The sequence below is a fragment of the Talpa occidentalis genome, unplaced genomic scaffold, assembly GCF_014898055.3.
Source record: "Talpa occidentalis isolate TD23 unplaced genomic scaffold, MPIMG_talOcc4v2.1 talOcc4.11, whole genome shotgun sequence".
Classification (NCBI taxonomy): domain Eukaryota; kingdom Metazoa; phylum Chordata; class Mammalia; order Eulipotyphla; family Talpidae; genus Talpa; species Talpa occidentalis.
In genome coordinates this window covers 71,387,527-71,413,279 of record NW_023601104.1, presented here as the reverse complement: position 1 = coordinate 71,413,279, position 25,753 = coordinate 71,387,527, and the positions used below count along the sequence as shown (strand labels likewise).

The 25,753-nt window shown below is 37.3% G+C and overlaps 1 protein-coding gene across 11 annotated transcripts in view; it reads right to left on the bottom strand.

Annotated features, from left to right (window-relative positions):
• SYNE2 (spectrin repeat containing nuclear envelope protein 2) overlaps positions 1-25,753 on the bottom strand; it is a 308,736-nt gene that overhangs the window by 154,188 nt on the left and 128,795 nt on the right. For all 11 annotated transcript variants that reach the window (XM_054690979.1, XM_054690990.1, XM_054690998.1 and 8 more), the window contains exons 28-44: positions 24,165-24,322; positions 22,603-22,750; positions 21,315-21,922; positions 19,673-19,852; positions 17,363-17,513; positions 13,845-14,003; positions 13,081-13,242; positions 11,166-11,267; positions 9,678-9,878; positions 9,192-9,363; positions 8,641-8,753; positions 7,394-7,596; positions 6,551-6,670; positions 6,164-6,455; positions 4,734-4,885; positions 3,191-3,500; positions 1,914-2,078 (exon numbers count right to left, since the gene is read on the bottom strand). In XM_054690979.1, the coding sequence (XP_054546954.1) occupies positions 1,914-2,078; positions 3,191-3,500; positions 4,734-4,885; positions 6,164-6,455; positions 6,551-6,670; positions 7,394-7,596; positions 8,641-8,753; positions 9,192-9,363; positions 9,678-9,878; positions 11,166-11,267; positions 13,081-13,242; positions 13,845-14,003; positions 17,363-17,513; positions 19,673-19,852; positions 21,315-21,922; positions 22,603-22,750; positions 24,165-24,322 (3,396 nt within the window). The remainder of the gene's footprint in view (positions 1-1,913; positions 2,079-3,190; positions 3,501-4,733; positions 4,886-6,163; positions 6,456-6,550; positions 6,671-7,393; positions 7,597-8,640; positions 8,754-9,191; positions 9,364-9,677; positions 9,879-11,165; positions 11,268-13,080; positions 13,243-13,844; positions 14,004-17,362; positions 17,514-19,672; positions 19,853-21,314; positions 21,923-22,602; positions 22,751-24,164; positions 24,323-25,753) is intronic.

Here is a 25,753-nt window from a genome sequence, read left to right as displayed (position 1 = left end):
CATGAATGAGTGAGGCTGGTTTGAGAACTTTAGATTCAAAGGGAATTTGAGGTACTATGGCAATTACTGATTTTACTATTGAAATATAAACACCTCTTAAAGTTAGTAGGTGAACTATGTAGGATTTAATAGTCACTATTCTCATGGGTCACACAATATTCATTTTTTCACTCATTCAACTAATAACAAGTATTATGATAGAATATGAAGTTACATAGATAAGTAAAATATGATCTCTTCAAGTTCTTATAATCTAGTGAGAAAGACATAGCAACAGAAAAAGCAGACTTGTAATAGAATGCAAAAAGTTTTATGCTAACAGGCATGCACAGCTTGTGGAAACATATCAAGCAGGAAGATGAGAGCTCCACATTTTCATTTCATAAAGATGCAGGGCAGCCACCAGGGGGAGGATACATTAGGAGGGTGATGCCACAGGTGGGAAGTACATTCAGAAATCTAATGCAGGGATATAGGAGGTGAAGGCCTATCTCAGCAGCAATAAAGGATATGGCAGGGGAAACTATAAACTATTCCAAAGGTGAAGGAGACAGCACTGGTGTCTGACTAGACTGGGGAGTCCAGGAGTGTCTGACTTGAAAGCAAGGAGAGAAGGTGGTAATGTCACCAACTCAGAGAATACAGGAAAGAAGTGAATCGCTGGTAAAGCATCAGGGGAGGGAAAATGAGGAAGGAAGTGAGGAATTTTTTTATAGACATTTTATAGACATATCAATAATTGTTAGCTATCCAAGCAGAGATGTCCAGTCAGGAGTTGGAGAAAGCACTCACTAGAGAAGGGTCAGAAGACTTGAGTTGTAGCCTCTGATCTGCCCTTTAATTTGGGTGATGTGGAGGTCCCTCAGCTCCCTGGAAATCATCATATCTTGTGTAAAATGACAGGCACTGAACTTGATGGTCTCTGAGGTCCTTCAAGCTATAGCATAAGGTTATACCTTACTTTTTCAATAGGAGTCTGAACTCCTCAGGGTGAGGCTCAGGTCTTACACTTTTCTCAGTATTTTTGGCATCCAAGGAGTCTTTGGATATGATGAGCCCTCAACACTTGTCAAATTATCACTGTTAAACAAGGAGGCACCCCTGTCTCAGTGGCAGGCCATTCTGGAGGAGAAGTCTTGCTTGATTCCCACATCCATAAAAGGAGATGAAAAATCCCCACGCTCACACCAGCCACCTTGCCATTAGTCTCAACCCAAGAAATCTGCAGTCAAGGAACTGTGCAAGTAGCAGCTAAATAAATGCTTTTCTATGTTTTCTTATAGAATACATTAGGCCTATTTATGCTGACTGTGCAAACAGCGAGAACCCAAGGAATGTGTTTTGAGATTGTGGCTCAAGGTGAGACTTTACCAGTACCATTGAGACAGCACTCCTCACTGTGTGTGTGTGTGTGTGTATACACATGTATATATACATGTGTGTATGTATGTATATGTATATGTGTATATGTGTGTGTGTGTGTATATATATATATAGGATCATGGAGTGAGGGTAAGAATTTGGAGGCCTTACATCTGGAGAGAGTCCTAAGGTAGCCCATGAATATGAAAGTAAATGAGGTAAAAATTACACAACTACCTCCTATTCATGATGAAAATGCAAAATTGAAAATTTCCCCTCTAGATCTTGTTGCATTAGATGCTTCCTTTGACTACCCACTGTGTCCTGGAATTCCTATGTTGTGTCGAAACACAGGAATTTAAAACTGTTCAACTTAAATTAAAATGGATTTGATCACTAAAGAGCAAAACATTCCAATTTTTATGAGTGCTCATAATTTTATCTAATACTCATCTAAATAGCACTTCAACTTCTGGCAGGAGACACTGATAAGTCAAGTGGTAATACTGATTTTTTTTAAATGTTGGTCATGCCTAGACATTGTTGAATACCTGCAGCATATGCAGCTTCTCTTCCACTGCAGTTTGATCCACAGGCTTATCAGAAAAACTGTGAAAGTCCTTGGAGAAATTGTCCAGTGCAGTATTTAGCTCTGTGATGCAAACCTGGTAATTGTGGTGTTCTTGAACATCATTTTCCAATTTTTGCACAGAATCCTAGAAATAAAATCATTGGCAATTGACAAATCATTTCACTCTGAAATTTTTCACTTGGCAAGTAATTAAATTGTTCCTAAGTACTTGTTTCAAGAGGTCTCATCTCAAAACAGATATTCTAACAAAGATTTCAGTGTTTGAGTCATTTCACTGTAAAGCATCCTTCCTACTCAGCCCCTCAAGTGACTTACTGAAACCATGTTGGCCTCACCCATGCTTCTTTGCCTTCATTTCATTTCTAAAGGTAATTTGTCAAGAGGATGATAAAACAAAATGGCTACAAATTATCTCATGAAATCACAACATTCATAATAAAGCAACTTCCTTAATTATCCTTCTTACTAAAACCAGCTACCTACCCTTGACACCACATGAGATCAACCAGATTCCTGCACTAAGAACTAAACTCCCAAACTGTGTAAAGGAAAAAGTAATCTTAACTCTAGAGCAAAACCATCTTCAGATACTCTGCCTGGCATAAGAAAATAAAGTGACCACATCTGGTAAGAAAATTAGCAACTATTAAACCATATAACTTAGAGCCAAACAGGTGTATCTTCACCCCTGTTCTACTCCTCTGTCTGTATAAGCAGAATTCTCACCAGGTAATCCTTACATTAAGTCTGGCTTTCAGAATGCAAAGAACTATAAATAATTCTCTTAAGAGGATACACTCTCACATGACAAGCTGACATTCAAACTCCTCTTTCCACATAGAGATGGTGTAGAAAGATGCAAGGGAGAGCCACTGCTAAGGTTTATGCAGTGCAATAGTTACAAATCATTCCAACAACTAGATGATGGATAACTTCATCAGTGTCAACCCTCACAGAGAAGCCTCAAAAAGCTGAACCCTCCCTACTTCTGAAGAAAAGGACTTCAGTTGTTCTTTCAGATGAAAGAAAATAACATCATTAAATAATACTCAATCGATGCCTCTAGTAAAACTGACTAGATTGATTCTTCCATGCTTGAGGAGTATTTTTATCTAAAAGTGACATTAAATTTCAAAAGGTTTTAATTTGCCAAAGAAAAAACTGGTACTGTATTCGAATCTTCCATCATTATGCATAATTATGACAATCATGTACAATTTACTCTGACCACCTCACCTGTAGTTGCTGCAGAAGACTTTCATGCAGATGCTTTATTTCTAGCCATGGCTCTTCACTGAAGTTAGGATTTTTTGTGCACTCTAAAAGGTAATTTCCTTGAGATTTTAATTCCTCTAGCAAGGATGTCAAATCTTGTGCTTTCTTGAGGAACTTCTTGTAAATTGTGAGCTGAGCTGTCTTTTCCTGCAAACCATGTTGCAGAGCAAAGCCCACCTCCTGTTTCTTTTTAAGTTCTGTGAGCATTAATCTCAGGTCCTCCTTACTCTGCAGATACTTCTCTCCTTCTAAAAGAAGCTTTTCTTGATGGCTAAATTTAACAAAATATTTTACAAATGAAATGACAGCAAAATGGAATAGCATATTATAATTCAACACATATTTTATTTATTTTGAAACACTAAGCTTGGTATTTATTTATTTATTTATTTATTTATTTATTTATTTATTTTTATCTTATTTATACAAGCACTGGGTACAGTCAGAAGCGCGAGAGAATTCACCAGAGCCAGAGCGGGGAGCAGAAGGACTGAAGTACACTGCTGAGGGGAGCAGCGGGCGTCAGGAGAGGTCTGCGTGCCATGTGGGACCCTCCTCCTGTGGCAGGGGAGCAGCCGGGGATCGAACCAGCACGGCAGAGGCTGCGGGCAGCTTCGCAACCCAGCGCTCAACTGCTGCGCCACCGGGGAGGCCCTCAACATACATTTTAATAAGAAACATCAAGATAACACTAATGTGCTTCACTACCAGAGATTCCTTTGTTATTATAACATTCTAAACAGCAATAAGCTTAGTTCAGAATACAAGACAAATTACTTGCAGTATTACTAAAAAAAAAAAAAAAAGTGCTTTTTGTTACATAATTTGACCTGAGAGGTCAAATTTAATAATTTAAATTTCAAACTATGTCAAACATCTTTTATTACATTTAAATGTAATTATATCATCCTGTGTTTTTCTTTTACATATAATTAAAAAAAAAACAAGCATTTGGTATATTGGCCATGTAACTAGTTTATGCTTTCTATCGCTTAAATTTAGTTTTGATTTCATTGTCTTCTTAGAAAAAAATTCACATATCCACCAAAAATTCTATGCGTAATTTAAGTGTTATATGAATTAACCATTTTCACAGAAATAGATTCATTGAATTCAGACACTTAAAATGCTTACACATTTAAGACTCTCTTAGAGTATATATTTAAGAGCATGAATTATCCTTCAGTGATACCGTGCAGATACCAAAGTTGTCTGGGGGAAAGAGGGCTTTTGTGCAGAAGCAGGTATTGAAGGAGGAATGATAGACAAAGTTTGTTACCAACAACCCTAGCATTTGATGCACCAGCCAGAATAAACACTGTAGTCATACAACACATGTGTCATATCAGATGCAGAGAAATGCCTCTGACATTGTGAGTGTCCCTAACACTGCTGACTCTCTCCGATGGATATTATATCCAGTTCCAGAAGACAGATGAAACACACTTGTCATGGCTTCACTGTGCAACGAAAGCCCATCAAGTGGCCAAGGTGTGCCCTTTACCTCAGATACGTGTCAGCCAAATGGAGCGTAGAGTCCCATTGGTCCTTGATGTCAGCAAGGGTCTTTGGAACCAGTGCTGCCTTACTGTCCTCAGCCTGACTCATGATTGTCTGTATTTTAGCATCCCCTTCAGGTTTTAGTAAAATGATTTCCTGAATTAAATGAAAAACAAAAAAATCTTACAACCACATTCATATCACTTGGGATATTGTGTAACTTATCTTTTTATTTCTAAACATTGTATTGGGATTATAACTGCAGAGCCAACTTCAAAATTACCTTTCCATTTTCATATATGCCCCAAAGACAATGATATCTCCTTCACATTATTCAGAATCAGTTCTTAACAAACTTATATCTGGTTGCATTCCTGATCTCCTCTTGATTTTCAACTGCCTTCAAATAAATGATACGCCAAGAAAAACTCTTCTCTCTGTCCTTCGTTATTTATAGGTGGAGAGTGAGGGTGTCGAGGTAACATCTATACACACCCAGCATGAGACTATGGCTTCCCAGGAAAATGCACTATTTCTCATGACAACTCTTCTGTCTTGATTACCATGTAATTAATTCCTGTCCCCTCTTCTTCTTGCTCCCTCTTTTTTGTCAAACAACCAAGTTCTTCCCTTCTTGAAAAAACTACTCCAGATTCTACTTTTCTGGAAAACAACTTCTGGATATAATGTCAAATGATTCCGATTACTTCACAAAGTCTATCGATCCTCATGGGCCTCAATCTTTATAGGACACTACTCTCGACCATTTCTTTCTCCATCAATGCTTCAATGAACATGGTTTCAATTCTGCTGCATTCCTTTGAAGCATAAATGCCTCTCTCTCCTGTGCTTTTAAGTAGCAATATTTTTGACTCACCCCTTGGTTAAAAAGTAAAGTCACAGGAGCTAGTGATATCCTTGCCCTCCACTGCCTACTATCTAGTAACACCTATGAACCACACAACCCACTCAGTAGCATTAATTTAGGGACCACTCCTTCAGTATCTAATAGCCTTGATGAGCCATACATCCCACTCCGAAGAGTTCTTCTCCAGCCTGACCTTGGCATTGCCCATGCTCTGCTATACTGTCATGTACGTGTTTTTTTTTTTTTTTTAACATCCTAGCAAACTCCCACCTGCCACAGCTCTGATTTATTCTCTTTATTTCAATTCTTCTGCACTCTGTGAAGATGGACAGTAGCTGGGCATTGACCTCACAAAGAGAGGAAGTACTTTCTCTCTTCCATATGCATTAAGATAATTTTAGATCCATCACAGCCCTTCTCTTTTGTAAGTTCAGTCATCTGAATCTCTTCAATCATTCTACAGTGATCCTATTTTCCATTAAGAAACAAATCTTTGCAGTTTTTCTCTAAATCTTTTCAAAATTAGAGTTCACTCTAACCTCTGAAATTTACTTTCACTGTTATACCTTTATTTTTTGAATTCTTTCCTCAAGTGGCATTTTGCCTTCAGATGAATTTAAAACCATAAGGGACTCTTTAATCTCTGTTATCCATTGAATTACATCATGTGCAAGATCATTAAAGCTTTGGTCTTCGGCAGGGGGTAATTTATCCTCTTCCTCAATTTCACATAATTGTCTCAGTAATGTCTGGTATCTATCAATCAAATGTGTTGATTCTGTTAGTATTTCTTCTTCTTCAGTAAACCCATGTTCTTTCAAGGAATTGTTCAACTGAGCCATAGATTCAAATTGTTCCCTGTAAATTTCAAATATTCAAAGTTTATAGGAGGCCTGGCTTCATTCAAAAAAACCACATACCTCAAAATATATTTCATACAAGACCAGCTATACCTTTTTCTAGTTAGAGCTTGACAAAATAGCTCAGTTTTCTCTCCAGAGTCTTCCATTTCTTTATAATTCTCTTCTTGATTAGTCAACCACTTACTCAGATTTCTGTGGTTATCCTGGAGTCTAAAAGGATATTACACATTTTAAAATATGGAAAGCAAAAAAGTATTTATTTGAAGAGAAGCTTGGCATGAATCTTGTAAGCCAACTGTTTTTACTGCATATTTTTGTTATTCTTTAGAGAAAATTTGTGACATTAAAATCTGAATAACAGTGTATACTACCGAGGAATTCTAGAAATCAATGAGCCTCACAAATGTACCAGAAAGAACAAACAGTAAACATTTCTAGACTCTCCCCTGAACCTTTGCCTTACTAGATAATTTTAAAAACTCTCAAGGGTCTCCCTGGTGGTGCAAGGAGTTGGGACACAACCTATGAAGCAGTCCACAGCCTCTGCAGCACAGGTTCGGTCCCCTGGCCGGCCAGGAAGCAGACCACGTGGCGCAGCGGGTCTCTCCTGACTCACTCGCTGCTTCCCTTAGCAGTGTACTTTGGTCAGTCTGCCTGTTATGTTCCCTACTCTGTCTCTGGTAAGTCCTCTCACCCCCCACACCTCTGGCCTGTACCCCAGCTCTTGTATGCATAAATAAATAAATCTTTAAAAAAATAAAAAATAAAAATAAAAACTCTCCAAACTTCTACCTCTTTCGAGTCCAAACTGGTTTTGAAAGTATGATTTTATTTGTGAAATTGGCGTATGCTGCATAGCCCAAAGTCAGCTGTACCGATGCTGGTGCAGTTATCATTAGAAAACATTGTTTAGATAGCACCTTTATTTCCTACCTCAGTAGCTGTTGCAAGTGGTCATCAAGCTCCTTTGCTCGCACCTGGCATATGGACTCCAATTTTTCTAATTCAATTTCTTGATTTACAATCCAACTGTTAAGTTCCTTCACATGTGCTTTGGGTAGATGCTTCTTCACATGGTTCAATACAGTTCCCACTTGCTGTATTTTACTGCCTCTTCCTTCAAGAGTCAAGAAATCCTTAAGAAAAACAGAAACCAAACATAGCCACCTTGAAAATCTGAGTATGGTCTTTGTCACCCCCACCACACTTGTCCAAGCTCATACAGAGACATGTCACCTTCTTAGCATCCTATACAAAAGAAGGGCTCTGGAGACATGGCTAACTACAATGACAAATGATCAAAAGATGATTAGTTTATATTAGTTCTGATATGTGTGTATTTACATCTAACCTACAAGGAACTGCAAAATAATGCTGTCACATGGTGAAGGCCAATGCGAGAAAGACAGTGAATGCTGCATTTTCCAATTCTGGCTCTGATCAACTTCTCCTAAATATTTGCTCCTTTCTGGTAATTAGTATGTCAAGTTACACAGACTTTTCTCTATTTAATTTTGTCCAAATCAGAGTCTTATTTCAATGTTATGCTTTAAAGTTTGAGCTTTGGCTGTGGGGGAAAAAAAAAAAAAAATGAAATCCTGCCATCGGCAACAACCTGAATGGACCTAGAGGGAATCATGCTTTGTGAAATAAGCTGGACAGAGACGTACAGATACTGTGTGATTTCATTCATATGTGGTATTTGGGGAAAACAAATTGATGAAATGAGTAAAATAAAAATAAAGTTTTGGACTACATGACCAAAGTTTGTATTTGTTACCAGAAGGCAGGAGAATGGGTAAATTGAAGAAAAGGGGACAATGGTTTGGTGAAGGACAGAATTGAACTGTTAGCAGTGAACTTAATGTAGCAATACATCATTCCCAGTGATGCAGGCCTGAAACGTATATAACATCATGATGCGATGTTACTTCAATAAAAAATGAAATTTTACATGAATAAAACAGCATCTTAGGATAGGTGTGAAAAAAGAGTTTAAGTCACTTGAGCCCTTACCCAGGAAATGAATTATTTTGGGGAAAAGTCAGCCTATTTGGAATATTATCTTTATGTAGGGAAATCAATAAGTCAAAGTGATTATTAGCCTATCTACTTCAATAAAATACTTAACTCCAGTATTTTAGTTTTGATCAATTTTGATTAATTTATATATAACTTACAGAAAGTTTTTGCAGCCTTTGTTCCACACCCGTTTTTGTTTCTGGTGACTCGAAGCACTGCTTAAGATTCATTTTAATGTTGCTGAACCAGTCATTAAAGTTCTTACACTGATCTACAGGAAAAAAGGAAATAGAAAAGCTATATTCATTCAAGGAAGACTTCATACACTTCACTAAAGTGGGATTTTGAAACGTACTTCCTAGGCCATGGATACAAGTCATTGTGTAAAGTAAAAAGTAGAAGCTCAAACCTCCCCTCCACATACACTAGACATTCTAAACCTATTCACAGGCTCAGTGGCCAAACAGGGCAGATCAAATCCCAGTCCCCTGGTGAATTTCCTTCATGAAATAGAGACGGGACTTGAAGGAAACAGATGTCGTTTATGAGAGGCACAGATCAGTCAGTGCACCTCACTCCCTCCAAAGATGTACCTGAATATATTTCCTTAAATAATAGTATCTACGCACCCATTAGATGAACTAACCTTTGTGTTCACAGTACTTATTCAAGACTCCCAGAAATACAGTAAGAGGAAAACCATACTCACCATTCAGTAAATTAGAAAAGTGATCCTGCAAAACACTTTTTTTGGTGTTAAATAAATCACTGACACTTTCATATTGCTTTTTTAATTCAGAGAGTTCAGGAGTCAGACAACCTATTTGATTCTCAAGTAATATCATACTGTGCTTTTGCTGTAGAATTTGCTGTTGTATCTCCTAAATACAGAAACAATTAGACAACAGTCATTAAGTCTTAAAATGAGCTCAGTTTACACACACAAAGCATTAGATCTCAATTGTTTTTGTGAAAATCTAGATGATTTTCTATTGAGTAGATTCACTTTCTTAGTCAGTAAATGTATTATGCAGTATGATTTAATGTCAAATAATTATACCCACAGAGCAATTTAAATATCATAAACCACACATTCCCCAGGCTATCATTTTTTATAACTATTTTTATTTACCCTAAGAGGCCAAGACCATCCAAAATAAGTGTGAACCACAGAAGAGAAGCAGCTGGGTAGTACCTCTAGTTTGGTAAATATCTCCAAGCTGTCAGAAGGAGAAAGGGCTTTTAAGAGGGACTCTGTCATTCCAATCTGGGTCTTTGCTTGATCAAGATCCTCCCTTAGTTCAGCTGTGCTGCCACCAAGTGCACAGCAGTTGGAATCTCCTATTAAAAGTGTCTTTATGTGTTCCATCTTCTTCAACATAGAGGATTCCATAACCTAAAATCATGAAATGTATGAAGGACTGTAATGGACTTGATTTAACTAGATTTGAAGATAAGTGCACTGCTAGAGAATGAGTTAAGACATTGCTTCACTTTAATGAAAAATCAATTCTTCTGTACTTTTAGTTCTTCATTGTTCTACCTGATTAATTAATAATGAGAATGTTACCTTGAAAGACGAAAAAACTGACATTGACATTTTGACTTTTTTCTCAGAGACTAATTTAAATCCTTGCCCTTAAAACAAGTTCTATCAAGCATTCCAAATGAAACACAATCTCATGGCATTCACTGGAAAATATTTTCAAAACATATAGAAAAATATTAAGTATTTGTTATTTATTATGTACACATGTCATGGTAAGCACTTTATATACAAAACACAGGCTTAAGAAGGGTAAGTAACCTTCCCCAAGCCCCAGAGCTGGTGGGCAGCAGAGCCAGGACCTCAGCTAGGAAGTCTGACTCCAGAGGTCATAGCTCAGCCTCTGTGCACTTCCTTCTAAATAAACTTGTAACAGATCTTTTCACAGAAAGTCACACTTGGATAGAGCTGGAAGATATCATGCGTAGCAAAATAAGCCAGAAAGAAAAAAGAAAAATATCGGATGGTTTCACTTATAGGTTGGAATGCAGAGGAAACAAATAAGAGATCAGGGAAAAAAATAATTATAATAAAGTAAAAATCAAAATCAACAGGCAACTATAAATCAGAGACATTCTGCAGGGGAGAAGGATCAAAACATGGGAGGGAAGAGCATAAGGGACTACGGTGATGGTGTATGGGTGAATTGGTGGTGGGAATTCTACGGGGACTACACCTGAGAGGAGAAAGCATACATTGTACAAAAATGAAGACTGATGTAAAATATATATATAAAAAAAAATTCAGAAAGTCACACTTGGCCAAATCTCTGTTTCCCCACTAGTAATTTAGTAAACCCAGAATCACTTGAGTTATATTCTCCTCCCTATGGCTAAGATACATGAGGAGCCCTTGTTACTTTGTATGGACGTGCCACCAACCACACACGAAGTATGTGAAAGAAGTGAAATGAGAATAAGGACAGCAAATAATACGATTCACTCTAAAAGTGGCACAAATATAATAAACCATACCGACTTTTAAAACTGTAGGATCTAATATAGAAGCCGAATGAAGGTAAATTAAATTAAAATCCTCATTTTATTTTAGGTTACAGATTTAGAATGCTAGCTTGTGAGCATTACCTTAGATGATATATAATTTTTAATTATAACTTTTAAATAAAAATTCTCTTACCTGCAATTCAAGAGGTATTTCATTGCTTTGAAGCAGAAACTGTATCTTAGCCACTCTTTTAGAAAAATCTGAAATTTTCTGTTCGTGGACTTGTAACTCTTCCTAAAACACATAATTTTAATAGAAAATAACTTTTTATTTTATACCTTATTTTCTGGTACCCTGATTGCTACTGTAAATAGAGAGAAATAGAGAGCATTTGAATTTCCCCACATCATTTGTTTTTGAGAGTCTGGGATTTCAAAACTTAAGTGCCTTCATGGGTCAGGCCAACGTAACAAGTCAGTGAAGCACCCTTACTATACACCAGAGAGAGGCAAGACTGTACACACAAGAATGGAGGCTTGCAGAAAGAGAGTACATTTCACAGACATGTACTCATAAACCACACATACACATGCCCACATTCACCCTGTGGCAGAATTTGGCCCACAGGCTATCAGTTCATAATCAAATATTTTAAATTTCAAGTATTTAAACAACCTGTACTTCAAAACAAATTTCAGGGACTCAGTGATAATTCATTTACACTTAGAAAGTCGGAAATTCATTATGAAAGCTTTTTCCAAATGCATAAAAATGAATATGAATTTTAAAGTGAATAAAAGAAAAAAATTAGGGGAAAAATGAGATTATAATTATTGAACCTGGCATACTATCAGTACACATTGTAAACAAATACATTTATACATCACATTCAATCATGTATAATCACCAGTATTTGACTGGTTTTTAACCCACAAAGATAGCAATTTTATATAGCCCAAACTCATAATATGTAAACAAACAGGTAATTTGAAAGAATTCTTAGAATGAAAAGAAATACTTGTCATTCTCTCCCAATGGTAAAATCTGAGAATACTGTTTAAAAGAACCAGTGTTTTCTGAAACTCTATAAAGATGTTGATACTCAGACTTGTGTTGTTTCTAATCTTTCTGAGGGGATGATGAATTCAAATTAGGAAGATTAATCATGATCTAGATCAGGAACTAAAAGTCTGATGGTTGGCTATCTGTTTTTATAAATAAAGTTTTATTAGAATTCAGATACTTTCCATCATGTCTGCATTGTCTGTGGCTAACTGTTCATGCCACTACCGTAGCATCCATAAATTGTGACAGTGAGCAAATGACCTGTAAGCCTAAAACATTTACCACTTGGCCCTTTAAGCAAATGTTTGCCAACCTCTGGAGCCTAGACTCACCACCTGGGACCAAGAATGCATTTTGATGGGGCTTCTACTAAGAGTTCTTAATCTTTTTATACCATGAACCCTGTTGGCAGTTCAGTGAACACTACAGACTCTTTACATAGTATTGTTTGAAAAACACAGAATAAATTATACAGACTTATGAAGGAAAACAATTACATTGGGAAATGTAAGAAAACAAATAACAATTACATTGGGCTATAGTTATAAAAATCTTAAAAACAATGTGTACTATAGTAATATATGTGTTTCTCTATCAGTACCTTAAATAAGCAACTCCAGCAGTGGTCCTACTAAAGACCACAATTTCAAGGTAATGATAAGCTGGAGTAATGAGATAGTGATTAAGAAATATCTGATTTTCTTGATGACAAAGTCACTTATAATGGTCATCCTACTATGTTGTTGACTATCTTCATAATTGAAGCAAACACTTCATTTTATATACATAGTTATGAAAACAGAGATGCAGTTTTTCTCATATAAGGCCATTTATCCATGAATGACTTGGGTGTCTGTGAACCCCAGATTAACAACACCTGCTCACATATTCCTGGAAATCACAAATGAAACAACAGAGTTCAGGTCCTTCTCAAAGAACAATGAAAGAAATACCACATTTATTTGTGATTTCTCTATTCTACTTCAATATTAAAGTGTTAGCTATGTACCAAAAAGGCATATATTTTATCTCTGTTAAATACCTTCAGCTTTTCTCTTTCCTCTTCAGTTGGTGGATGTAATTTCATTTTGTGAAGAACATTTTCATTCCACTCATCAATGACATTTTTCAAATTAAAAAGTTTTTCCCACAAGGCTAGAGCTCGGCCAAGATTTTCACAGTAGTCTTCTGTCTTCTCATTTATCTACCGTAATTATAAAAATAGAAATAATACATTTACTGGTGAAAAGGATGAAAAACACTGTTTCAAACACTTTTTAAATAAAATTTTGGCTTATTTTTACTTGCTAAATAATTTGCTTTATTCATCAACAAAAAATTTCTTTAACATGTCATATAGTTCTCCAAAATTAAAATTTAGTTGATTTACTGCAGCTTATATGCAACTGAATAGTCTCCCTAATTTCTAAGCCACAATAAATAAAAGGTGCTTATAGAATCGCAGATGAAATATAATAGACAAGTACTTAATTTGTAACTTATAAAAATATCATTACTATTTGACCAAAATGTGTTAAATACTTATATAGTTGAACATCAAGATCCTGCATGGATGAGCAGTAGTTTATTTTAAATAAGTTGGGTATGCACTTTTATAGCTAAAAGATTATAGGTCCATTTGTTAGTAATAGACCAATACTCTGTGGGTGAAATTAGTTCCTAAGTCACAAACTTTATAATATTGAACACAATGAACACTTTGAATTTTGTAAATAGAAAAAAATTACAACAGAAGAGAAAGATCAACTTGATATAAAATTTCTAGTCAAATGAATTAACACTTACATCAAGCCATCTATCCACAATAATATTAGCTTCTTTTTCAAAAGGAGGCTCTTCAAATGTTCTCATTTTATTCAGATGAAATTGTAGATTTTTGCAAATCTGGTTAATCTTGTCTACAACTTCTAAATGTTCATTAAATTCTTCTTTGACAATTTCAATCTGTAAATAGGTATATATTTTGATATATTGAGACAAACTGGTAAGAATCATAATTTTATTATTGGCTTTTATTGTTCCACCTTCTCAATGTAAAGTGATTAGAGTCCTAACCACCTGGTTTGACAATAATCTGACACCCAAATTGCCTACTAATCTATCTGATGAAATATGTTCTAAAACCATGCTTCTTGTCCATGTGACACAATATTCCATCCACCCCCAAAACCCACCTTTATTCAATAGTATAAAAAAATGACAGTTCCTAGAATCTTCTAACCTTTGTAATGTCAAAGAATCTAAGTACTTAAAAAAAAAAAAAAAAAGAGAGAGAGAATCTAAGTACTCATCTGAATAAAACAGACAGAGCTTTACAAAATCTTTAAAACAACTTTTAGGCTAATCTTCCATGATTCTAGATTCAACATTATTTCTAACATGGAAATGTGAAACATTTTATCAAAGATAATGATTTTTAATTTTTGCATAGAACTGGGGTGCAGGGCGTGAGAAGATTCATCCAGACAGAGTGGGGGAGCAGAACAGGCAGATGCACTGAAATACACTGCTGAAGGGAGTGAGACAGGAGAGGTCCACTACACCACGTGGGTTGGCTCCCTGACCGGGGATTAAACTCTGGGCCTTAGCAGTGTTAGGGTGATAGCGCTGATACTTACTCCCTAGGCCACCAGGGAGGCCCACAAAGACAATGATTTTAAACTACAAAATAAAACTTGAGTATTAACTAACGTAATCTTAATATTTCACTCAATTTACTAATCTTACATGAGCATTCTAAAGAATTACATAAAATTTGAAAATGCTGATTTCTCATAAGCAAAAACCTAAAAATTGTGTACCCTAGAAGGACTTCCAATTCTGGGAATATGATTTGAACATACTTTTCCCTAGTCTTTCCACTAAGTAAAACTAAAAACCCTGGATGTTATATGTACAACAAATAGCAGGAGACTGAAAAGCCCAAACTTCAAGAAGGGATGATGACTGGGTGGGGTTGAGGGAGGGTCAGCTCAACTGGTGGTGAGTTCCCTGCATTTTCTTTTTCCCTCAGACTGTGCAGGCGATGCCAGTACTGGTAATATCAATGAGTATAGACATAGGAACGCCCCCACTGCCCCCCATAGCCTGCTCTCTTCAGCTAGACAACCAGGAATGGACAACTTAGCAAGACCGACCATACCAAATACCTACCTTTCGCATTGGGGCTAACACATACATACACATACTAATTTTTTTATATGCAAAGAACTCTGGTGTTACACTGATACCAGCTACTGCTGGGTGAAAGGAAGCAGGAGAAGGCACTTTTTGCAGTAATGAGAACTGTGGGTTTTGTTGGACAAAAGAATGGAAGGGGTAACATAAAGGAATGCAGGCCCACTCTGAAATTTCCCAGACTTTAATAGTCCCCTGACATTCTGGCCTTCTAGTCACACTCTGTCTTTCATTAAAGAGAATGGAAATTTGGCACCATATTCTAGATGAACATTCAGGTTTCTCTGGTTTTGAAGGACAAAAGTTCTCATTGGTATTGTATTTCAGCCACTGGTTCACAGCATCATGTCTATACATAGCACAGAAATGGACTGTTTCTGAGGATATTACCTAAGTCATCATTAAATTCACTGAATGTTAACAATCAGTATTAAAATTTGCTTTTTTCTGACAGTTTAAAAAGCAACTAAGAACAGAAAATAACATATTTCAGTAAATATAAAAAAGTGTTCATATAATAGACACCATACTAGATACAGGAATCAAAACAGAAGAAGAAATGCCTGGACTTTCATACATTTTTAAAGGTAGTTATTAATTTTTACAATACCTTTTGACAGAAAAACTTTGTATGGTTGATAAAGGAGTACAGACAAAGCAAAGTTAACCAAGTTTTACTTCTGCCATATACATATTTCAAATAGGTTTTCAGGAAAGTCAATGTTATGATGATTGAAATATGACTGTAGTCAGTCAGACCTTGGCGGAAATGATTCAACCATTTATTATTCACATAATTTTGGGAAAGTTACTCGACCTCCACCTCCCCCTTTTCCTTTATTTTTTCCATAGGAAGTTGTTAATTTGACTGTCCAAATTCCAAAGACATAAATTGGAGCACATTTACTAATGAGAAGGATCAGATGTACAAAAACTTCCGCACATGAATATAACTTTTTTTCTGCTTCCTGTTGTTTCTCTATTGTTCAATGCATAAGAGACATGTCATGTCATGTCATGCATGTCATAAAGCCAATCATGTTGGCCTTATGAGAACCTTGGAAATCACAGCTTCTGAATCCGCTGGGTAAGGACAGGCTCCTCTCAGCTCCAAGACCCAAAGAGCTGCCTCCATTAGATGGAACCAGACAGGCTGCATCTGCTCACAGGCCTGGTGGCTCCCTCAATCAAGTCTCAGAGGAGAGCAGGCACAGATCACATTGGACACAAGTGCTGTCCTAACTGGACTCTTTCTGAAGGGTCAGTCCCTAGAAACTGAGTCCAAGAAAGTGCGTCACAGACAGATGCCATCCCTCATTTGTGGCACTGACCCTGTATCTGTCCCCTGGGTGTCACTTCAGCTTCAGGGATGTAAATTTTGAGAAAGAATAAATTTTCTGTAAGAATCTTGTCTATTTAAGCAGATCTAGACCTCAGCACCCGGGAAGTTTAATACAATTGCTTTCTAACATCCAGGTGAACCAAACGGAACATATTTCACACACGCTTGTGACACTCTCAGCATGTTAGCACAGTACTCATGAAATCAACAGGAACAGCAACTTTCTGGTATGCAGGTAGTGAATTCTTCGGTAATTTCATTTTTTTGCTACTCTGGTTGATAACCACATAAACTCGCAGAAAATGATGACATCTAGTGTCCAAAAATATTTTTTCCTCAAAATGTGCAGTTGTGAACACAGGTGGAGCACACGGTCATCAGCTCACATACCATTACAGAAAGCAAATAAATAAAAACATAATTTTCCCTTTGTCCACTAAAACTAAAAGGTATTTCTCTACTATCATCAGTTCTTTAAGTCTACAATGAAGTCTCAGGTTCCTTTCGGGTAGAAGGTCAGTGCAAAGACGATTGCAACTTCACAGAGGGAGCCAACGGCATCGCGTTGCCAGTGTTAAAAGCAAGCGGCCCAGAATCAACTTGGGGGCTGTTTTTGTTTTTTTCAATTCCTGTGAGTAAATGCAGTAAATTCCTAGCTAACTCGTAACATAGAATCACTAATAATTGAGTTTAAACCAAATTTTGAGACAGACTCCATTTATAATATCCTCTTTGGTTGGGATCACAAGTGAGGCCATGGTCATAGAGTTCCTTTTGGACTCACCTCTGCTATCCTTTTTTTCAGGTTCTCTTTTCCCATATACGAAGCCTGAAGGGAGATGACGTTCTCTTCTTTTTGAATCAAAGTTGTCAAGACACTTTTAAAATTCTGATATTGTTTTAAGAGCTCCAAAACTCTTTCACATTGGTCAAGGCTGTGAAGAGAAGGAAAATGTAAAACAGTTAAACATCTGGAAACAACAAAACTATTCTTTCTCCTTGTAAATATCCTACAATGATGACTAATGGGTCATAAGGGATTTTTTTCCTTTTGACATGGTTTATAGTATTGTTTTAGTATTTTAACTTAAGAATGATGGCAAACACATTTATCTGGTGAATGGACGATGTAAATAATTCCAGGATTACTATTTTCATCAGATCAACATTCTAATTTGCTAGATATAAGCTCCAGAAAGAAACACGGCATTCATAACCCTAAGAAGTCAATATGTCAATTTCATTGACTGAAAGACATCTTGGAAAACAGTGTCTTCCTCTTATTCTTGGAGATATTTCAACATTAATTCAGCATGTCACAGGTTGTTTATGGGAACATCTATCTAACTCATTCTAGATTTAGCCCTTTTGAACAAGTAAAGTAGCACAGATGGAAGTTAGGACATTGGTTTCTAGTTATGGCTAATTAGCCATAAACCTATATAAGTTACTTTCACCTTGAACCTCAACTTTTCCTTTCTAAAATGGAAGCATGGACTAAATACCACAGACAGGTTCTATCTTGACTATTGGACACTTAGGTTGGGAGGGGGTAGGAGGTATACTCAGATGGAGTTCCATGGTAACAGGACCGCTGAGGATGAGCAGAATTAAGGGGAATTTCCCAGGAGCTGAGACACCCAGGGAATAACCAGAGCAACACAAGAACTTCTACAGAAAAGGGGACAAAGTGCCAAAAAAGAGGAATGAGCAGGAACTGCTGAAATCAGGTGCTGCCAAGGGCCGAGGTGGTCACAACCACATTGACCTCTCCCTCTTCTTGTTGATAATCTGCTAGTACCTCCCACTTTCTAACCCAGCAGGCCTAATCCACACTTTACCTGGGTAGTGTGCTCCGAAGGAATCAACCCACTCAACCACTCCTACCCCAGGCAAAGTGTAAGGGGGGGAAGGCGTGGATGGAGAATATTCAGCAGAATTGCCAACAGGGACTGATGAAGTAATGACTGCCACATAGTTGAGAAAACTTTTTGAGCCTTGTTCAGGCTCTGCAGGAAAGATGGCAACTATATTTTGACACAAAGAGCTGTCACTCAAGTAGGGTGATGCTGGTAGAATAGTGTTTCAACACCCACATCCTAATCCTGGGATCCTATGAATAAAATTACCTTGCATAGCAAATGGAAGCCTGCAGATGTGATTAAGTCCACAATCTTAAAATAGGGTGTTTATCCTGAATTATTCAAGTAGACACAACACATGGGTTCTTATAAGGATCAGAGTTAGCAGGAGATGTGACAGCAAAACAGAAGCGAGACAGAGATTGAGATTTGATGGTGCTACACTGGCTTAAAGATGGCTTTAAATGTGGTGGGGATGTGAGCCAAAGAAAGCAGTAGGAGGCCTTTAGAAGACGAAAAGGCAAGGAAACAAATTCTCTCCTGGAGTCTCCAGAAAGGAATGTAGCTTGATTTTTAGGATTCCCATCCTTCAGACTGTAAGATTAGTTGTGTTATTTTTAAGTCACTGAATTTGTGGTGATTTGTTACAGAAGTAATAGGACATTAATACAGATGGGGTAGTAATTGCTGCTACTGTGTATTTGTTATCCCTCCTGGATAACCTCTTAAACTCATCCCAGCTATCATCTGTGTTGCAAGGTCTTGTCCCAGACATTGGCTCAAGGAGGTTCCAGTGTAAAAGTCATGTTTTCCCCTCTTTTATTTTTTTTTTAAAGATTTATTTATTTATTTATTTATTTATTTATTTATTTATTTATACAAGCACTGGGTACAGTCAGAAGCACGGGAGGGTGAGAGAATTCACCAGAGCCAGAGTGGGGAGCACAGCAGGCAGAGTGACGAAGTACACTGCTGAGGGGAGCAGCGGGCGGCAGGAGAGGTCTGCGCGCCATGTGGGCCCCTCCTCTGGTGGCCGGGGAGCAGCCGGGGATCGAACCGGCGCCGCAGAGGCTCCGGGCAGCTTCGCAACCCAGCGCTCAACCGCTGCGCCACCAGGGAGGCCCCCTTCCCCTCTTTTAGGTCCATGGGGATGTGTTTCCAATATACAAACTTCAGAAGATTAATTGTGATACAGACAATTTTTCGGGTATGGGAGGGACTTTTTTCCTTACCATTCAGTGATGGAAGCTTTGGTGTTCTCCCACTGGAGTGCTGTATTTTGGTACTGCTGGATCAAAGCTTTCTCTCTGCCATCTTTGAATTGTGGAAGAGAAGCAGCCATTTCTTGCAAGTATTTCCACTCTTCTTCATATTCATCTAGATCCTTATCCAATCTAATTAATGATTTTTTCCTTGATTACGAAAGAGAAAGATAGCCAATTATTAGTCCAAACTGATTCAACACAAATTCGGGTAATTAGGGGGACACACTAATTTTAACTTGTCCTCAAGAGGTTTATCCTGAAATTATAGGTTCCTATTACATAGTTCAGGAGATTTTTTGCTTTTACAGAATACTAACTTGGTGTTTTAAACATAACATACATACAAAAACACAAGCAGTAACAATTATCTGTGATGGACACACTTGAAAAGATGTATACATGAGTGTGAGATGAAAGATAAAGAGTATATATGAGTGCAGAAGAGAGCACAATACAGAGAGGAAAAGAGATGGATGGGAGAGGTACCAAACAGGCAGGAACAGAAGGGAAATCTTGAACTTCTCCCTGTGTACAGCTCTTCCCTATCAAAAAGAAGTCATTTAGCAGCACTGTTTACAATAGCTAAGCTTTGGAAACAGCCCAAATGCCCAAAAATAGATGACTGGATCAAGAAGATGTGGTACATATACACCATGGAATATTACTCAGCATTCAAAAAAGATAAACACATGCAATTTGCAGCAACATGGATGGCGCTGGAAGGGATCATGCTCAGCGAAATAAGCCAGAAAGAAAAAGAAAAATACCGGATGGTCTCACTCACAGCAGGAATCTAGAAAACTTAAATAAGGGACCAGGAAAAGGAATAACTATAAGAAAGTGAAAATCAAAATCAACAAAAAACTATGAACCAGAGAAACTCTATGGGGGGTGGGGGGCAGGGAGGGGAGGGATTGGGGTCAAAATAAGGGGGATGCAATTGTATGGGGAACATAAATAAAAATTTATTAATAAAAAAAAGTCGTCATTTGAATGAAGGGTGTTAACCTGCAAACTCTTACTGGTGGGATTAACTCTATTCCTTTGGGTCTAAACTGGTTTTTGTTTTGTTTTTTTCCCCTGATACTACCTCTACTTCCTCAAGAGGGCATTATGTCTGAGGGACTAGCACGGGCAGAGGAAGGGACAGAAAGTAGAAGAGATTTAGAGAGAAGGGAGGTCCAGTAAAGTGACTCCTGCTGACATTTCATTTTCAGAATCTGGAGGTAGATTCTGAATGCCAGAATTAAAATAGATGGCCACCTCAGTTTATCTCAGTTCTGTTCAGTGTCCAAACTAATATTAACTTTAGCATCCCTCTTAAATTCAGCCCCCACCCTAATCTTGCTGGGAGTTGAAGAGGAAATCTAATCATGAAGGAAGAAGCAGAGATAAGACATGGCACATGTACTTTAAAGAAAAAAAACTACGTAACAACTTGTAAAATCACATTATCAACGAAAGGATGCTAGTTTGAAAAGCCTACAGAAATAAATACTGAACACAAAATAGTAGCAGAAAAACAAAAGAAAATACATCTGTCACCTCATAGATACTTGAAAACACAGGAAGAGTCAACTGGCATGGAATGGGTGGAAATTGCACTTACCGCTGTTTTACAGCCGGAACAGTCGGATCCTTAAGACCAATTTTACTAATTTGATTGTGTACATCCTGAATATTTTTCAGAAGTTCATTATTTTTGAAAATACAAGTCTCTAGTAGTTTGTCTTCAGAGAGTTCTTCCTGTAAGCCATAGCCATGTGTCTCAAATAACTGCTCGGACAAAGTACTGAGAAGTTTTTCACAGGAGCTGTCGTCCCCCTGCTCAGCATCTTTAAAGCTTACACCAAGCATCTTCAAGTGTTTATCCAAATGTCTGGCCTTATCTTTCAACAGATGAATTTCGCCCTCTTTATTTTCTACTGTCAAAGTATTTTCTGGTACCCCTTGTGTATCTGAGGCTGAAAGGTCTGCAGCAAGCTCAACAGAGTTTTTAGTTGTTCTCAGAGTAGCCAAAAACTCTTCCAGAGCTTTGAGGGCATCCTCACGCATCTGTACTCGGTGATGCATTTCTTCAAGCTGTGTTCTGTGTTTCACTATAATATTCTGTGTTGCCTGTAGATCGAGTGGCTGTAATTCCATCAGTGCTAAGTGGCCTGGCTGTTCCAAATTGCTACATCTTTCAATCTGTTTTGCTATGAAACCTTGGATATTCTAAAATAAAGAAAAGAATAGCTGAAAAGACCGAGGCAGAAAAAAGAAAGACTGAAGACCAGAAACCTCAAATTATATGGCTTGATTAGATCTACAAAAAACAAAAACAAAAACAAAAACACACAAACAAAAAAAAAAAAAAACAAGACTGACAGCTTCAACAGAAGGAAACATTTCATTACAAACCATCAGATGGTCCAGCTGTTTCGTTACCTGATACACTTCCTGAGGTTTCAATCCCCCCCCAACTAAATATATAAATCTATTGTTTTTTGGGGAAAAAATTAGACATTGAACTGAGACAGATAACATTTTATAATCTGGAAAATAAGACTTAAATACTTTTTATTTAAGATAGGACTTGGAACAAATAAACTGTGGAATATGCCAATTTAAGCACAGGAGTCTAGTATGTATTCAAGATTTCAGGTATTAGAGAAGGCATTCATGGGCTAGTTTTCACTTTGAATTAAAGTTCTCATTATTTATATTTACTGCATGGTTACCTACTTCTGAGTTTTCAAGGAATTAAAATAGGAGAAATAAGTAACAAGCCTAAATAATTGAAGATTTTTCTACCATGGTTTATATTCAAAAATATTATTAACGTATAATTAAAATCTATAAACCTGTATAAATCTATGATGACTTGGTAAATTTCTATGTGAACTTATATTTACCCTCAAGTGTTGATAAATATCACTGGCATTGGTCAGGTGAAATTCCTGAATGGCCAATTTATGAAGAAGCAGGTCTGAGCCATAGAGATGGAGACATTCTTTCTCCACAGGTAACACAATCTGCAGCGCAGTCTCCAAAGACTTCATTCTGGGTGAAAAATAAACCAGGTATGAGGAAAACACAGAGCAGAAAGTTGTCTTGTAAAACACATCAATGCTATTATGCAATTCATAACAGAAAATAACTATCTAATAAGAACACCTATGACAATATATACAGGTCATCACATTAAACCCCAAACCCAGCAATCCAAACTGCCAAAGAATTTGTGTCCTATCTCCAAATATTCTTAACCATTTAATATATAATACATTGAATGGGAAATCATTGTAAAACATACTAAGCCTTTCCTTCTCTTCTGAATGTAATTTTAATGTGGAATGTAATTTAACTTTGCCTTGATGACAAAGAAAACTCATTATGAGCACTACTGATTTGACAAGTGGAAATATAACAGTGTTTAAAGAAAAGGGTCTACTGACAATTAGATAAAAGGTGTGATTCTGGAAAAATAACATCAATCCAGAGCCTCAGTGTGTTCCTATGTAAAAATGGGGGTATGAACTGGGACTATATTACAGCACTCTCATTTCAGAAATGAGGAAATCTAGGTCTAGAGAAATGATACAAGATGGCCAAATTCATGCCCAAGGGGAGAGAGTGGGAAGAGCATGTCCCTGGGAACTGAAGAGACTTTAAGTTCCACTGAAGTCTCTGGTCGGTGGTACAGCTTGATCATGTTATTCAACCTCCTGGACTATCAGTTTCCTCATCAGCAAAATACAATCATAATGGTAGTCTCTCTAGCAGCTGTTGTGACAACAGAATACAGTAACACGGACCTCCCCTGATGGCACAGGCAGTTGAGTGCAGTGCTGTGAAGCTGTCTGCAGTCTCTGCAGCATGGGTTCAATCCCGGCTGGCCAGCGAGATACCCACAAGGTGTGGCAGATCTCTCCTGTCTCCCCGCTGCTTCCCTCAGCAGTGTATTTCAGTCAGTCTGCCTGTTCTGTTTCCTACTCTGTCTCTGGTGAATCCTCTCACCCTCCCGCACATCTGGCCCGTACCCGAGTTCTTGTATGCATGAATAAATAAATCTTTTTTTAAAAAAAGAATACAGTAACAGGCTTATTATAGCACTAGCCTAACTTAACATGGCATTTAAAAAATTAGTAAATTTGGGGCCGTCCCTAGTGGCGCAGGGGTTAAAGTCTCAGCACTATCAAGCTATCACCAGCCAATGCAGCATGAGTTCCATCCCCAGTCAGAGAGTTACCCACATGGAGCAGCAGACCTCTCCTGTTTTGCCTGCTGCTCCCCTCAGCAGTGTATTTCAGTAGATTCACCTGTTTTGCTTCCCACTCTGTCTCTGGTGAATCCTCTCACCGCCCTAGCCCCTCCACACCTCTGACCTACACCCCAGTTCTTGTATGCATAAATAAATAAAAATGAGTCTTTTAAAAATTAGTAAATTCTTGATTAGCAGGTCTCAGAATTATACCTGGCATTCAGCATCTCCTGAAGCTCTCTCTCCTTTTCCTTTAATTTGTCTCTTGTTTTAACTAAGAAAGTCTTGTTCATGTCACTCATAAGCTCTTCTGACTTCAGTGAAGTGATTTCAAACTCTTTCAAGTAAGCATCGGTTTCATTTTTTAAGACCTACGTGAAACAATTTATCAATGAGTGGGTTAATAGGCACAATTATTCTGTTCTTACAAAATAAGACATCCACCAAGTAAGGACACAAAGTCTCACATGAAAATATTTTAAGAAATATTTTCCAGTCATCTACAAGTGACTTAAGTATCCTTCTGGGAACAATAACATAATAATAGGTAATAATGTATTCACTAGTCAGTAATACATTAGTCAGTAATACATGAGTACTAACACAAGATAACAATAACAATGATTAGCTGTGTCTCAGTGGACAATTTAGTGAAGTTAAAGGATTAGATAATGTGGCCTTCTAAGGAATCCAAGTGCCTGCCCCTTAAGTTAGGTGCACATAATACATTTCAGAAAAATACATTAAGAGCTAACAACTGATGCTCTATTTCATCTAGATAATAAATTTTTTTTCTCCCTAAACTAAAAGAAAATTGGGATGAACCAAAACAGTTTCCAACAAATGAGATGTGAAATTAATTTATGATTTATAATTATACATTTAAAATTCTATACTATTCCAGACCTTATAGTGGCTTTTTTTTTTCCCTGAAATGCCACTGCTACAGTCTCCAACTGAGTGCTCATCGGCATAATTTGTTCTCACTCCCTCAAGAATTGGTATAGCTTTGCTAACCAACTCATTATTCAGTCATAGGAGTAAGGTCTCAAGACAATTTCTTAATTGTGATAAAAACATGCTAAATCCATCACTTGAACAACAGAGATTTTAACATATGAATTTTGCTTATTCAGTTGGAAAATAGAGAGGTGCCAGATGGCAGAGTGTGACTCGGGAACTGGCATCATTAAAGGGAGACAATTAGGAAATATGGGAGGGCACTGCAGGAACCACCAATGACCCTCTTCTCCATCAAGAGTTCACTCCAATGCTCTTCCAAACATATGACAGAAATGTTGCCCTACAACGTACAGATCATCTTCAAAATAAGTAGGATATTTATTTGAAGAGCTTATAATCAGTGTGCCCACCACTGATTGTTTTTTCTGTAGCTCCTGAGTCTAATGCAATACTCTTTCAATGGCTCTCAAGATAATCAACCATTACTTAGCATGAAAAAAACTCCCCCCCCACTTACAACCCTGTCCTTTCTTATTGCCCCACATCAGACAATGTAACAAAATGATGAATGACTGAATCAAATATTGACTCACTAGTTTTTCATGTATAGTTAATTTTAGAGCAATAAAGAAGCAATGCTGGTTGGAATGGCTTCAAACACATTATTTTGACCAATTCATTTAAGGCCCTCATCCCCACAATTCAAATCTCAGAAAATCACAATATCTAATGTACCAAATTAAGACACGAGCAATAAATGAGGACTTTGGTCTAAGTCTTCCCTGGGTTTGGAACTTAAACACAAATCACTTTCTGGAATAGAATGACATAAATGCAAT